The 14,472-nt window shown below is 45.0% G+C and overlaps 1 protein-coding gene across 1 annotated transcript in view; it reads right to left on the bottom strand.

Moving 5' to 3' along the window:
- Window positions 1-14,472, bottom strand: part of PARM1 (prostate androgen-regulated mucin-like protein 1) — a 103,182-nt gene that overhangs the window by 32,406 nt on the left and 56,304 nt on the right. The window contains exon 2 of the mRNA XM_057729427.1: window positions 4,615-5,316. Within this exon, the coding sequence (XP_057585410.1) occupies window positions 4,615-5,316 (702 nt within the window). The remainder of the gene's footprint in view (window positions 1-4,614; window positions 5,317-14,472) is intronic.

Below are 14,472 nucleotides of genomic sequence, written 5' to 3'. Positions count from 1 at the left end.
ATCCCCTTTTATTGATGAGAAGATCAAGGCTCAGAGAGATTAAATGGTTTCCTTGGTTTGGCTGCTTGACTCTTTTATTCATTTCTTCAACAAATGTTATGTCAAGTCTACCATGTGTCAAGCTCTGTTTCAGGGGTTGGGCATATAACCTACATCTTCCTCTTTGTGGATAACGTCTTTGCTTTCATGGAGTTGACAGTCTAGGGGCAGAAAATAGACACCCACTCACGAAATAAAAGACAATGTCAGAAAGTGGTAAGTGATCAAAAGGAGAGTAAAGCAGGGTAAAAGGATCCGTGGTGATGGGATTACTATTTCAGACAGGGGTATGAGGACAGGCACCTGAGGAGATGACAGCTAAACAAAGTCCTTCTTGATGAAAAGGAGTGAGCCATTAAAGATCTGGCAGGAAAACGTTTCAGGCAGAGGAAATAGTAAGTGCAAAGGCCCTGGGGCAACAGTGTCTGCGGCAGGAAGTGGTAAGACTGCCAGTGTGTATGCTGGTGAAACTGGAAGCAGGTGAGAGCAGAGAGGCAGGGTGGTTTCAGAGTGTGCTGAGCACCACAGGCATGCCACAGACTCCGGCTTTTATTCTGATTAAGAAGGGAAAGCAAATGCAATACTAGAGCCGAGGAGGGACAGGATCTGTCCTGGGTTTTGAAAATGCTCTGTCGAGTGAAGGTGTGGTGAGTTACAGGGGTATTTAAGTCCCACATGTGAGAGAGGACAGAGGGGTAAGAGGAAATTGGGTTCTGAGGGACCGGATGCAGCGTATGTTAGAGAGAAAGGAGTTTAGGATCAGCCCATGGTTTCTGAGGGAGGAACGGATGGAGGGGTGAGAAAATCAGTAATTCATCTGATCTATATGACATCGGAGATGCCTAAGAGCCACTCAGTTGGAGACCACGAGTTAGTCGACAGCTGGGTGTTGACATGTCTTTAGTTCAATGAAACAAAACAGGGATAGAATTTTACATCTCTGGGTTATCAGCATGTGGATGGTATTTTAAGTCATGAGATGGGATGAGGTCATCTCAGGAGTGAGTGTGGAGAGAAGAGGAGAGTGTGCGTGTGGAGAGCTGGGGGAGAGGAAGACAGTGTTGGTCCTGGGGTGCTCCAAAGTAGGAAGGTGAGGGGGTGAAGTAAAGCAACAGACACTGAGAAGGTGCAACTGGCCAGGAAAGTGACAAATCAGGAGAGAAGTGTCCTGGAGGTCAAGTGGAGATAGTGCTTCAAAATGAGGGCAGTGACCATCTGGGTGAAATGGGGCTGCTAGGTGGGGTTATGCCAGGACTGAAAATTAACCCTCAGAGTCGGCAATGTGGCAGGCACCGGATACCCCGACCAGAGCAGTTTCCATGCTTACAGCTGCTGGCTGGACTCTGAACCTCGGTATGTGAGCACACAGGTGTCCGAATCTCCCCTCCCCTGCCCTGTCTTTTTCTCGGGCCCCAATTCCCTTCATCTCCTACAACTCAGGTCATGTGCTCCCTCCATGATGGAACCTTCCCTAATTCCGCTAGTCAAATTTAACTCGCATCACATTTACCTTGTTTTTGAATTAATTATTGGTGACTATGTCTGGATATTTGTTGAATGGATAAATCCTTGGATTATAGAAATCTACTATGTGAACACATACAGAATAAGACAAAATGCCCAATAAAAGTGTAGTATGATTACTGTCACTCTTAAAGCAGCACAAGAGTCTCTAGACAAAAACATCCCCAGATAATTATCTGTGAGCCCAGTGTCACAGGGTGCTGCCTGGTCTGCTGGGCTGATGAAGGAGCAGTGCGGCAATGCTGGTGCTCAGAGAAGACCCGTTGGTGGTTTCAAGGATTTGGGCTCTGGGCCTGCCTCTGCCACTGGGTGCTGTAACCTTGGGTGAGGCACTCCGAACTTCTGGGATGCACTTTCTTCACCTTTGGAATGAGCAGATTGTATCACATCTGCTCAAAGATCCTCCCACCCACACTGGCTCATTCTCAGATCAGAAACTAAGGAGTGGTGTTAAGAGTTACTTGTGCCTAAGGGAGGGAATACAGGGATATGTGTATAAAAACAGATGACTGAACTTGGTGTACCCCCAAAAAAATAATAAATAAATAAATTAAATTAAAAAAAAAGAGTTACTTGTGCCCTTTCTTTTTACTTAAACTATAAAATCTCAGAGGACAGGTCTTACTCTTTATTAATACTGCTTTGTATCAAGCATAGGGTCCTGGTGGATGCACAAAAAATAGTCTTCAATTTCATAGATCACAAGGGATAAATCCCCATGGGTCCATGAAATGTACACTGGCCGTGCTCAGTGATCTCCCTCCTACCTGCCATACCTTCTTCTCAAGTCATTCAATCACTCCTTCATTCCTTCACTCTGGAGTTCCTACTGAGGGCCACGTTCCCTAGAACTATAAAGTTCTGGCTCATGACCCAGCTTTGTCACTAATTTTGTGTCTCATAGCCCTGCGGGCTTTGAGTTGAGGACATCAAGACACATGGTCTAAAACACAAGCCAGAATAATGGAACAGCACTGTCTTGGATAATGTGGCCCAAGGAACTGAGGGATTTGGAAAAAGCAGCAGGTCATGCCAGACTAGGGATTTGTGCTAAGGACACTGATCCACCCTGTCTACGATATTCCAGAGGGATGAGAGCGTGGAGGAAGGGAAACCAGTTAGAAAACTGAAGAAGCACTGCAGGTGGTGATGAGATCTGAACTAGGAAAGAGAAGAGACAGGGCTGCTGCCTGCAAGCCCGTTCTTGGATGGCACCTTTGTTAGGGGTAGATCTTAGGATACGGGTCAGCACCCACTCTGCTCCAGGTACCGAGTCCATGCTTGAGATGTTCCCTGCAGGCTGGGAGCATGGAGATATCAGACAGAAACCGGGGATGTGGCAGAAAGCAAAGACAGAAAGTACACATCTAAACAAAGCGTGCTAAGTGCTGTCGGGAGGGAGGTACAAACAGGGCACTCATGGGGATGGGGCTGCACAGAGGAAGCAATTTTTGAACTGTGAGTGCCAGGTTCTCTCCTTTCACTGCTCCAGATCCACTCTCCATCTTTTTCCACTTTGCTCTCTGACCTGCCCCCCAGGAGGCTGAACTGTATGGACCACAATGGGCTTCCTTGTCCCTGGCTTCTGGCTGCATATCAGAGGGGAGAGGGGGAGGGAGGGCAGAGTACAGATTCCCTTCACTCCCAGAGGTTAACCTTGACTTAGCTGTGTCCCTGCCTGAGAGTCCCTGCTCCTCCCAAGGTGGTCTATTCCACAAGACTCTCCTTCTGGGTTCTGATGACTATTCTCTCTTCCTAGGCCTGACTCATGACAGCTCTGCAATTATGATCCCCTGTGGTTTTCTTATACCCCAGCTGTACCTTTGTAATTCATTGCTTTATCCTGGTGTGATTGTATCTCTCTCTCTTGTTGGGACTCTCACTGATATATACTGGGCCTTTGAAATAAGAATTTGCAATTCTTTGGGACCTTATCCCCTAGTAATCTGTGAGCTCCTCCACGAGGAGTTATGTTTTGTTAATCGGAGCTCTGTTTCTCCCCACCTCCACTGTTTACAAGAGTTTCCAGCCATAATGGTTGTTTATCAATTGTTTGTTAAAAGACGCTAATTTCTCCTCGGTCACAGCCATTTCTTTGACCCCAGCTGGTCCTGTGTGGCTCAGTCCCAAATACTCCACTCTGGTCCATGCTCCTGGCAGGAGGACCCAGGCAAGGGGCGAAAGCTCCATTTCCCCCTTCCCCTTCTGGCTGTTCTCACCTCGCTGTTTCTTAATCAAGAAGCCAAATGTTCCCACAAAGGCCTTTTCCTGCCCAATGCCCTAGAGCCTTCACCTCAATGTCAGATGCATGTGACCTCAGAAAAGAACCTAAATCTCTCTCCATCATGATTTCCAAGATTGCAAAATCAAGATAAAAATAATACTAACTTTAAAGGGCTGCTGGGAGAATAAAAACAAATGTGATGTTCCATAAAATTTATTGTCTTTCCCATGAAATATATCAGTGACTCTAAAGAATAAGCACATTCTCTCCACCCCTGCCCCCTACTTTCATTGACTGTTTGCATGAGGTAAACACTGCATTAATACATCCAGCAAAATCATAGTAACAACTGACATTTCCTGAGTACTTACTCCCTGCCAGGAACTAAGCACTTTATATGTCATTTCATTTAACCTCCACAAGAACCGTGTATGATAGAGCTTTCTTTATCCCCATTTCACCGATGAGGAAAAAAAGGGCACCGTGATGAAATCATTTGCACAACGTCAGGAGCCAGAATTGAAACCTAGGAAGCTCAACCCAAAGCCATGCTGTTAACCCTTTGCTTATCCAGTCTCATGGGTTTACATACGTGAAGACATACATGAAGAAAAATTATGAAGATTGGCCACAATTAATGAATTATCATGGGGAAACTATTACGAGACTAAAAGTGAAGTTTGCACTGGTGGAATTTCTTGTGAATTATATTTCAGTTCAGGTGTTGCACTCCAAAATTCAAACTTAGTCCACTGTGTTTGGTTAACTGAATGGCATTCTTAGCATCTCAGTGTCCTCCAGCACACATGTTCTAGCCAGAGACTCACCTGAACTTAGCGCGTGCTCCACTTCCTGCATGATCACCCCGGGGGAGGTGGTGGTGGTCTCCATATCTATCAGCACACAGGTCACTTTGGGGGGCACAGTTGCTTGGGGTGTGGTCTCCGTGGGCACTGGCTGGGCTGAAGCATGTGAAGTGGGTGTGTGGCTAGAGCTGTGCTCTTCCGCTGGGGACTCTGATGTGGTTGGGGCTCCTGTGGGCTCAGTGCTGGTCTCAGAGGAGTTGTGACTGGTGCTGATGGAGGCAGAAGGAACCTCTGGCGGTGAGGTGGATGGGCCTGTGGGTGATGAGGCTGGCGCTTGAGGGGAGGTGAGTGTGAGAGACTCAGTGGGGAGCTGCGACCCTGTAGCCGGCACGCTGGCCTCAGGAGTTTCTGAAGTGTGTTCCTCAGGGGTGGGTGTTAAGTGGACCCCACCGCTTGTTGGTGAGGCGTTTGTGTCTGTGCCCTCCCAGTTGGAGGCTGGGCTGGTGGGTTCCTCTTCTCTGGGCTCCGCGGAGACGTTCTTGGGGGATGGAGATGTGTGGGCCGATGCTGTATCTGGGAGGACCGAGTTGCTGGGTGTGCTACTGGTAGGGGAGGCAGGAGGGCTTTGTGGAGAGCTGGTCCAGACAATCGCTGGTGGGGTGCTCTTTGCCGGAAGAGAAACAGGCAAGAGGGCTGATGTAGGCGCGCTCTGGACCCTCAGTCCTGTAAGAACCAGTACAAAGGTGGTTAACGTGTGAAAACCTGCTCGGCAAAGGCTGTTTTACAGTATTTTCACGTCTTTCTCATTTTGCACTGTGCCCCCGTAATTGTGAGGGTGACTTTAAAAATATTTTCTTCCCACTAATTGCTCTCTCCTTCCTTTGTGACTATCAGTAGGAACCAGCCCGAAGGCTCAGCAGGAGCAATTAGTGGGTCAGTCAACACAAGTCCGGCCAACACACGGCATGAACTAACCTTGTCTTCTGCTTGCTTAAAGCCATGCCCTTAAAAACGGAGACACTCTGCGGCGCTGACTTTATGAGAATTTGTCTGGACTGCTGAGCGAGCAGCTGCGCAACGCCTGCGGGGATGCCCAGCCTGTGGGGTGGGTGTGGGGAAGGCACGGTTGGTGAGTGCAAAGCTGGAGGAGCTCACTGATTGGCTCTTCCCTGTCAGAGGAGCTCATTGATTGGCTGTCCTCTGCCGTAGGGGCTCACTGATAGGTTGCTCCCTGTTTCGGGGTTGTGCGCTCTGCAACCTCAACCTCGCACAAGGGTGCAAGGGTTATGGGCTTGCCCACTGGGGTGAATAAAGGTGTGAGCACATTTCCTGTGGAGGAGGAAAGGGGGAGGTCCCGGATTAAAAGCTGAGGGGAAGACGGAATCCGAAGTTTGGAAATATTTTCTTAGACTAGAACCTAGTTGTCCCAAATTCCATCCTGGGGTCTTTACCATCATATCATTTCTCCAAATATTCTCTTTCATATTTTGTAAAATTTAGAACTAGTTTCCTTTCTTCCTTCCCCCCACCTCCCCTTACCCATTCAGTTTAATTCATTCACTCATTCATTTATTCATCCATTTATTCATTCATTCATTCCAGTATTTAATGAATGGCTTCTATGTACTTGCATTCCGCTAGACACTGAGTTTATGATTTCACTTTTTATGTAACACATCTCTTGATTGCCTCTCCACACCCCTTACCATTTTGCCACTACCTTTTCCTCTAGTCACTTCCACCTCAGTGGATGGCAAGCCCTATCAATCAGTTACTCAGTTAAAAACCCAGACATCATCCTTTAGCATCTCTTTCCCTCGCTGCCCCTCTGCCATCCAATCCATCAGCGAATCATGATGACTCTACCTTGAAAATATATCCCAATCCAATCACTCCTCACCACCTCCCTTATTATTTCAACATCACCTGAGCCACCAGTCACTTGTCTAGACAACTGCCACAGTCTCTTAATTGGTCTTCTAGCGTCCAGATTTCCTCTTTTCAGTCTACTTTTTACATAGCAGCCAGTATAATATTTTAAAGTGGTAAATCAGATTAACTGATCAAAACCCTCCCAAGGTTGTGCTTAGAACAAAATCCAAAACTACTCCCCTATGTCACCATCCCATGTTCTCCTCATGATTCTAGCTGATGTCTACTCAAATGTCAGCTCTTCCTTAGAGGACCCTTCCCAGACAGTCCTAACCGAAGTCATTCCTACTTCTTCCCCAGGCTTATTTTTTAAAAGATTTTTTGATTTTTTACTCTTAAAATATACATAGCATTTTAACCATTTTTAAGTGGCCCTAAGTACATTTTCATTATTGTTCAGCCATCACCACCATCCACCTCCAGAACGTTTTCATCTTCCCCAATTGAAATCCTGTACCCATTAAACACTAACTTTCCATTTTCCCTTTCCCCAGCCCCTGGAAACTATTCTACTTTCTATCTCTACGAGTTTGACAGGTTTAGGTACCTCATATAAATAGAATCATACAGTATTTGTCCTTTTGTTTCTGACTTATTTCACTCACTAGCAAAATATTGTCAACGTTCATCCATGTTATACCACATGCCAGAATTTCCTTCCTTTTGAAGCCTATTAATATTCCATTGCATGTATACACCACATTTTGTTTATCCATTCATCTACTGATGCCCACTTGGGTTGCTTCCACCTTCTGGCTATTGTGAATAGTGCTGCTCTGAGTATCAGTGTACAAATATCTGTCTGAGACCATGCTTTCAATTGTTTAGGGTCTATACTCGAAAGTGGAATTGGTAGCTTGTATGGTAATTCTGTGGTTAATTTTTTGAGGAACCATCACACCCTTTGCTCAATTTTATTTGTCATAAAATAATAAAGTAGTTTCTTCTTGAAACTACATATTATTTATTTGTCTATTATACTTCTCTGCTACCAGAATGTAAGCTCCATGAGGGTGTAGGGACCTTGTCTTATTCATTGCTGTTTCCTCCAAGCCTAGAAGTCTGCCTAGGTCATTGTAATTGCTCAATAAGTACTTGTGGAAAGGAGGAAGGAAGGAGGGAAGGAAGGGAGGGAGGAAGAGAGGAAGGGAGGAAGGGAGGGGAGAGGAAAAGACAGAGTGAGGGAGATAAGGAGGGAGGTAAAGAGGGAGGGTGGAAAATGAATTAACTTAAGAACTTTATTTAAAAAAATACACCAGCATTTCTCTACTCTCTTCTACATATCACTTAGTACGGCCACATCCATCATAGCTGCCTGGGGGCTGGCTGCCTACCTGATGTTATTTGAAGGCAGAAACCTTACTTAAAATCTCAACCTCTGTCCTTCCACCATGACATACACTGATGCCTGATGTTTTGTTAGGTCTTTAACTATTTAACCCTCCAAACTCTGAGGAGATTTCTTGGGGGTAGCAGATAGGTAACAACCAAACATGACCAAGATTCATAAGGAAAAAAACGTGGGCTAGATTTTAGCATAGAGGAAGTGAGAGAACAAGAATGCAGAGGGATGTAGGCATTTGGGATAAGATCTGCTCACTTCTTCACTCAGCTGCACGAGAAACTCAGTAGCTGATGGAAAGTTGTGCTACAGAACTTAATCTGAAAACACAGTTTTCTCAATATTTAACTGAATTTAACACTTGGATTGTTATCAAAATGATTGGTTTTATTTTATTCAAAAGGTGTTGATCAAGGCCATAAACTTACAGGAGAGTTATTCTCCTAGTAAACTGGGGGGCAGACCTCCCAAATTAGGCCGCGTAATAGTTCATGTTACTATGGTGGACTTTTGGCAGCTGTGACATGTCAACAATTTCAGGATGAATACAGGTCAAGAAGTCTTTGAAATATGGACAAAACAATGGTTGGGATGAATATTATGAAAACATTGAATCTTCATATGTGACCTTACAGCTTACGGACTCTGCATCCTGGTAGCTCCCATGACTCATTAAAGATTCTGAGGCCAAAAAAAAAATGACAGTGTTCAACTACTGTTTACAGTATCATAGAATAGATGGGCAGATGGAGGCAGAGAGAGCCTTAGTCTGGCAGCTGAGTCAGAGTCTTTGGAATTCTGGGATGAGTGAGGAATGAGTCATGTGCAAAGGAGCATGACTTTATTCATTCATCCATTCACTCATTCGAGCTTTTCTTGAGTAGCTTCTATGTCCATGGCCTTGCTGTCAGAGTTCACTATCTAGCAGGACAGCAAGGACACACAACTTTCTGTAATATGATGTGATAAGCGCCTTATGGAAGTATAAGCAAGTTGCAGTGGGAGTCCCAAGGAAAGGGAATAAATTCTGTATGGGGACCACGGAATGCAAAAATATACAGAGTCATTTTCAAATGACATTTAGAAAAGTCACAGAAGAGATGACATCTGAGTTGGTTCTGAAAGGATGAGAACACACACGATGCCATTAAAGTGTATGATACTCAGGCTGACACCTGCATTGTCATTTCCAGTGGAGCTAAAAGCTGTACTACGGAAATCATTAGAGTGCTGAAAATGACATGCTCCAGGAATTAGTTTTGTGGCTGGAGACATCCATTTTCTTATTTAACTCTGACGATTATACTTTCCTAACTCCTGCCCTTTCTGCTTCCAAAGAGGATTGAGGTGGTCATTCATTTCCCATTGGCTACCTACTTAGTACTTAAAGTACTTTGCAGTCTCATTCAGATAATTCCTGCTCCTAACAAACAACAATGCATAGAAATTGTGGGACAACACTGGTCATCTTCACTTGAACAAGCTATTAAAAGCCTCTGCTTTGCCTATTTGATGGTATGTTCCACATTGCTCTGAGTATGTGAGGGTAGGTCTTCTTTCAGCATTAAGACAACCAAGGCTCAGGCGTCATGATTATCCTAGAGAACACTTGCTGTCCTCGTTGGCTCAGGCTGCCACAACAAAATACCACAGGCTGGGTCGCTTTCACAATAGAAATTTAATTCTCACAGTTTGGAGGCTGAGAAGTCCAATCAAGGTGTGGGCCAATTCAGGTTCTGGTGAGCACTTTCTGTTCCTGGCTTGTAAGTGGCAACCTTCTAGTTGTGCCCTCATATGGCCTTTCCTTGAAGGGGGTGGTGGAGAAAGCTCTCTGGTAACTCCTCTAATATGAACACCAATCCCGTGATGTGGGCCCCATTCTCATCTAACCCTAATTACTTCCCCGAAGCTCCATCTCCAAATGCCATTCCATTGGCTTCAACATTGAGAATCACTGAAATAGTCTGAGGAAATATGATTCCTGCTTTATCATATGTAGGACTTGTGTTTCCACAGGAATATCCATTCATTAAGTCAAACAGCTAAGGATGTATTCAAGGATTTCAGAAAATTTTTTAGAGCTAGAGAGGATCTAAGTGATACACAATTACAGCCTCTCATTTGATAAATGAGGGAACAGAAACAGGCAGGACAATGATGTAATTGACCTTACATGTCTAAAAGGAGAAGCTGGGCAGTGTTGCCTGGAAAAAATCATGTAGAAATAAGATCAGAATTAGAATTCCCCACCACCACACTGTGCCCAACCTTGAAAAGGCTGGTAGAACATACTTTAGCAACCACCATATAAAGTAAACAAGAAGGAGCCCATGTGAGACTGGGCAGCTGAAGAAGTTAAAATAATGTACCAACAAGGACCTACTGTGTAGCACAGGGAACTATACTCAACATTTTGTAATAACCTAAAAGGGAAATGAATCTGAAAAAGAATAGATATATGCATAACTGAATCACTTAGCTGTACACCTGAAACTAACACAATATTGTAAATTAACTATGCTCCCAAAAAAGTCACTAAAAGTAAAAATAAACAAGCCCCCCTCCAAATAACATAGTGCCCCATAAACCTTCCCACCCAAAGTAGAGCCACTTTTGAAGAAAAGAATTAGTTCTAATATTTCCTTGAGAAAAAAGAGTAAATAAAATGAAGAAATTGAACCCATTAACCTCTAAATTAGAGATGACTTTGCCAGACATGGTGTCGCTGCCCAGGCAGTGACAGGCTCACATGCCTGAAACGGAGTGACTCAAGGAAGGAAATCTCTTAGACTTGGCCCAAATGAGAGATCTAGGAGTATAATGGCCAACTGAAGCTGAAATTTTTCCCTGTAAATTTACAAATGGAAGTCTTTCCTGAACTTTGGTTGGGTTGAAACTCTCATGTTGCAAGAATAGCTGACAGATTGTTGATTAGAGGAAAAGCAGATTCTTAGTTGGATAGAAAACTGTTTCCATGTATATTGTCCTTTGATACATGAAAAGAACCAGGTCTGGCTCGAGCCTGGGTTTCTGGCCTTGCTAGAAGGAGAGATTTGGGGGCTGATGTCTGGGACAGGTAGGCAAGTTCTCCCGGTGCTGAGAGGAGTTACAGGCTACTCCAGGGTGGAGAGGCTGCATTCTGTGCATGTGCTATTGCCTCCTGCCCAACTGGGTGTCAGGAAGACGGTCTGCAACGTTGGCAGCTGGTGGACAATGAGTGCCCTGAACTGTCACCACTTCCTGGGTTTTGTGAGCAGCAAACCAGTGCCAGAGTCCCAGGTGGCCTGATTACCTGTGTCACTCACCTGCTCTCTCCCCCCACCCCCCACAACATGTCCTCTCCTGCCCTTGGCTTGTCAAGTATCTGAGAAAACATGTGACAAAGCTTTGGCAAATTCGGTGAAACTCGATCAAAACACACTCAAGTCCCCTCCTGTGCTGCCAAGTCAGCCCAAGTGGTGCCTTTGCCTGCGGTCTAGGGGAATCATGCCAGGCCTGCCTGGCAGAGGCCCCATGGCTGCTGAAGGTCAGCACGCTAAGGAATTGCTAACCGTCAAGTCCAACTGGACCATGTCACTCCCCATAGAGGGCTGAGGGGAGGAAAGGAAGCCTGCGCAGAGGATAAAACTTCAAATCCCAGGACTTCCTTGGTGGTCCAGTGGTTAAGAATTCAATGCAGGGGATGCGGGTTCGATCCCTGGTTGGGCAACTAAGATCCCACATGCTGTGGGGCAACTAAGCCCGCATGGGCGCCACAACTACTGAGCCTGCGCACCACAACGAGAGAAGCCTGCACGCTGTAACGCAGGTCCTGCATGCTGCAACTAAGACCAGACACAGACAGATAAATAAAGAAACAAATAAACAAATAAAAAAATTAAAACAAACAAACCAAACCCTTCAAATCCCCACTGAGGCCTAGGAGTCTCTTTGTGATCCAAGCCCAGGCCGCCTCTTCAGCCTTGCTCCCCACCAGATCCCAGAACACAGCAGCTTCTTACTGTACTCCATTCCTCTGCCTAAACACTCTCCCTCTATGCCTTCCTGAGTTACTCCTTTCCATCCTTTCAGTGTGAGCTTAAAGGCCTTTGCTGATTCTCCTGCTAAATCTTCCCCCCACCCCCTCACCTCCAGCCTCAACCCATTATGTGCTCAGGGCACCTTGTATCTTCTTAACTTCACAGCACTGACATTGCCACGTAAGTGCGTAATCTCTTATGGGAAGCCTTGTTTAATGCATGCCTCCCCCTCTTCAGAATGTATGATTCACGTGGAGCAGAGACTGTAGTGGCTTTGCTCACCATGTATCCTCATTGTCTGATCCATAGCAGGAATTCAAATATACACCTATATGTGAGTGAGGGAATGAGTGAGGGACTCTATGAAGGGCACGTGCTGACCACTCTACATGTATCACCTCGTTCAACCGTAATATCCATTTGTTATTTTTGGTTTCACAGATGGCAAAACAGAGGATCAGAGAAGTTAAGTAACTTCCCTTAGGTCACACAGCTAGTATATGGCACAGCTGAAGCTTGAACCTGAAACTGTCTGCCTCAAGGCTAACCTTATAACCATTCTACTGCATTGTACTGGGAAATGCAAGGGTGTTTTTGAAGTCTGGGCCCCATATTTGTATGGCAATTAAGCACCAATTTTCCTCTATCTCCCCTAATACATTCCCTAGTGTGGGCCACTAGAGTGTGCTTTAAAAAAATTACCTGACCACAGGAACCCTTTTCTTCCCCTTTTATTCTGCTGCAGGCTCCATAATGGTCTCAGGATAAATTCTGCATTCCTGGGACTTCCCTGGTGATGCAGTGGTTAAGAATCCACCTGCCAAGTAGCATGGACATATATATACACTACCAAATATAAAATAGATGGCTGGGGGAAGCTGCTGCATAGTACAGGGAGATCAACTCAATGGTTGGCGATGACCTAGAGGGGTGGGATAGGGAGGGTGGGAGGGAGGCTCAAGAGGGAGGGGATATGGAGATATATATGTAAGTGCAGCGGATTCACTTTGTACAGCAGAAATTGGCACAACAGTATAAAGTATACTCCAATAAAGAGCTGAAAAAAAAAAAAGGAAAAAATACCTAAAATAAAAGGTTTGGCAACCTAAAAAAAAAAAAAAAAAATCTGCCTGCCAATGCAGGGGCACGGGTTCAATCCCTGGTCCTGGAAGATCCCACATAACTACTGATCCCATGTGCTGCAACTACTGAAGCCTGCGTGCCTGGAGCCGGTGCTCTGCAACAAGAGAAGCTATCACAATGAGAAGCCTGCGCACCGCGACAAAGAGTAGCCCCTGCTCACCACAATTAGAGAAAGCCCGCACGCAGCAACGGAAGACTTAATACAGCCAATAAATAAATTAATTAAAAAAATTCTGCATTCTTGAACTATCCACTGTCTTCCTCCCTGTCTTTGCATCTGCTGTTCTTCCCACCCTGGCTCCCCTCATCCCACCCCAGTTCTGACAACTCTGGAGCCTTACCTCCTCTGTGAAGACCCTCCACTTGAAAGAGCCCACATTATACTGAGCCATTCATTTCTCCCCATGCTTGTCTCCCATAAGGCTGGGAACCCTAATAACAGGGAACGCAGCTTGCTGTTCATGTCTTAGTGCCTGGCACAGAGAAAGTGCTCCATAAATATTCATTCACTAAAAACATGGATTTTCTGCTCTTTGAAAAACAGAAATATTCTCTGGCTTATATGCTGGGCCTGGATGGCAGAAATGCATCTTCTCTTTGATTTGTCTGTAAGTTCCATAAAAACTATCAGTTAATAGGAAATTTTGAATGGGTCTTTAAACACACTTTTGCTATTTTTGCTTGCTTGTTTCCACTTTGGAAACTGCAGGGATTTCTTCTCTCTGTGCATAATATAGACTGGAGTCACTAGCTTTTGAAATGCTGACCATCAACCAATTGGCCCAAACACAAGTGGGCCTTCCCATCCCTGCAAAATGGACTAAACTTCAGCAAGTATTTAAGAGTGAGAGAGAGTACAAAATAATCTTAACATGATATGCACACTTTAACATAAAAGCCAGGTCTAATGTTGTTTAGGTTGAGTGAAGCCATTGTTTGGGACCCTCACACTTACAAAAACTCCCCATGTTGTGTTTGGTTGGGCTGCTGAGGGCACCCAACACTCCAGAAGGTTCATCTAACATCTGCAAAACCATTACTAATAAGAGTCTGGTCCAACCATATGGCACTTGAAAGCCCTCATATGTCTAGACAGAATGTGCCTGCCCCAAAGCATCAAAGTGTGTTTAAGAAGACACTTGTTTGAAGTAGAAGAACCATATCCTCCTGAGTGTTTTGTTGATGGAAATGAGATCCAAGTCTAGTCCAAACAGAGGAAAAGACTTTCTGTTTTCCAGCCATCGAATCAGAACCTGCAGACCTGGAGTATGACTCAATTTCTCTATCCGTGAGATCAGGACTCATGATATCATCAGGCTCCCTGTGGGGGTTGTGGATGCTAATGAGAGAATCACATTTGTGAAGAATGTTGTTCTTCCCGGGGAAAAAAAATACACCATTTTTTTTTTTTCTTTTCACCAGAAGCAGCATCTGTCTTTGTCA

This window comes from Hippopotamus amphibius, chromosome 3, assembly GCF_030028045.1.
Source record: "Hippopotamus amphibius kiboko isolate mHipAmp2 chromosome 3, mHipAmp2.hap2, whole genome shotgun sequence".
NCBI lineage: Eukaryota > Metazoa > Chordata > Mammalia > Artiodactyla > Hippopotamidae > Hippopotamus > Hippopotamus amphibius.
This window is presented reverse-complemented; position numbering and strand designations above follow the sequence as displayed.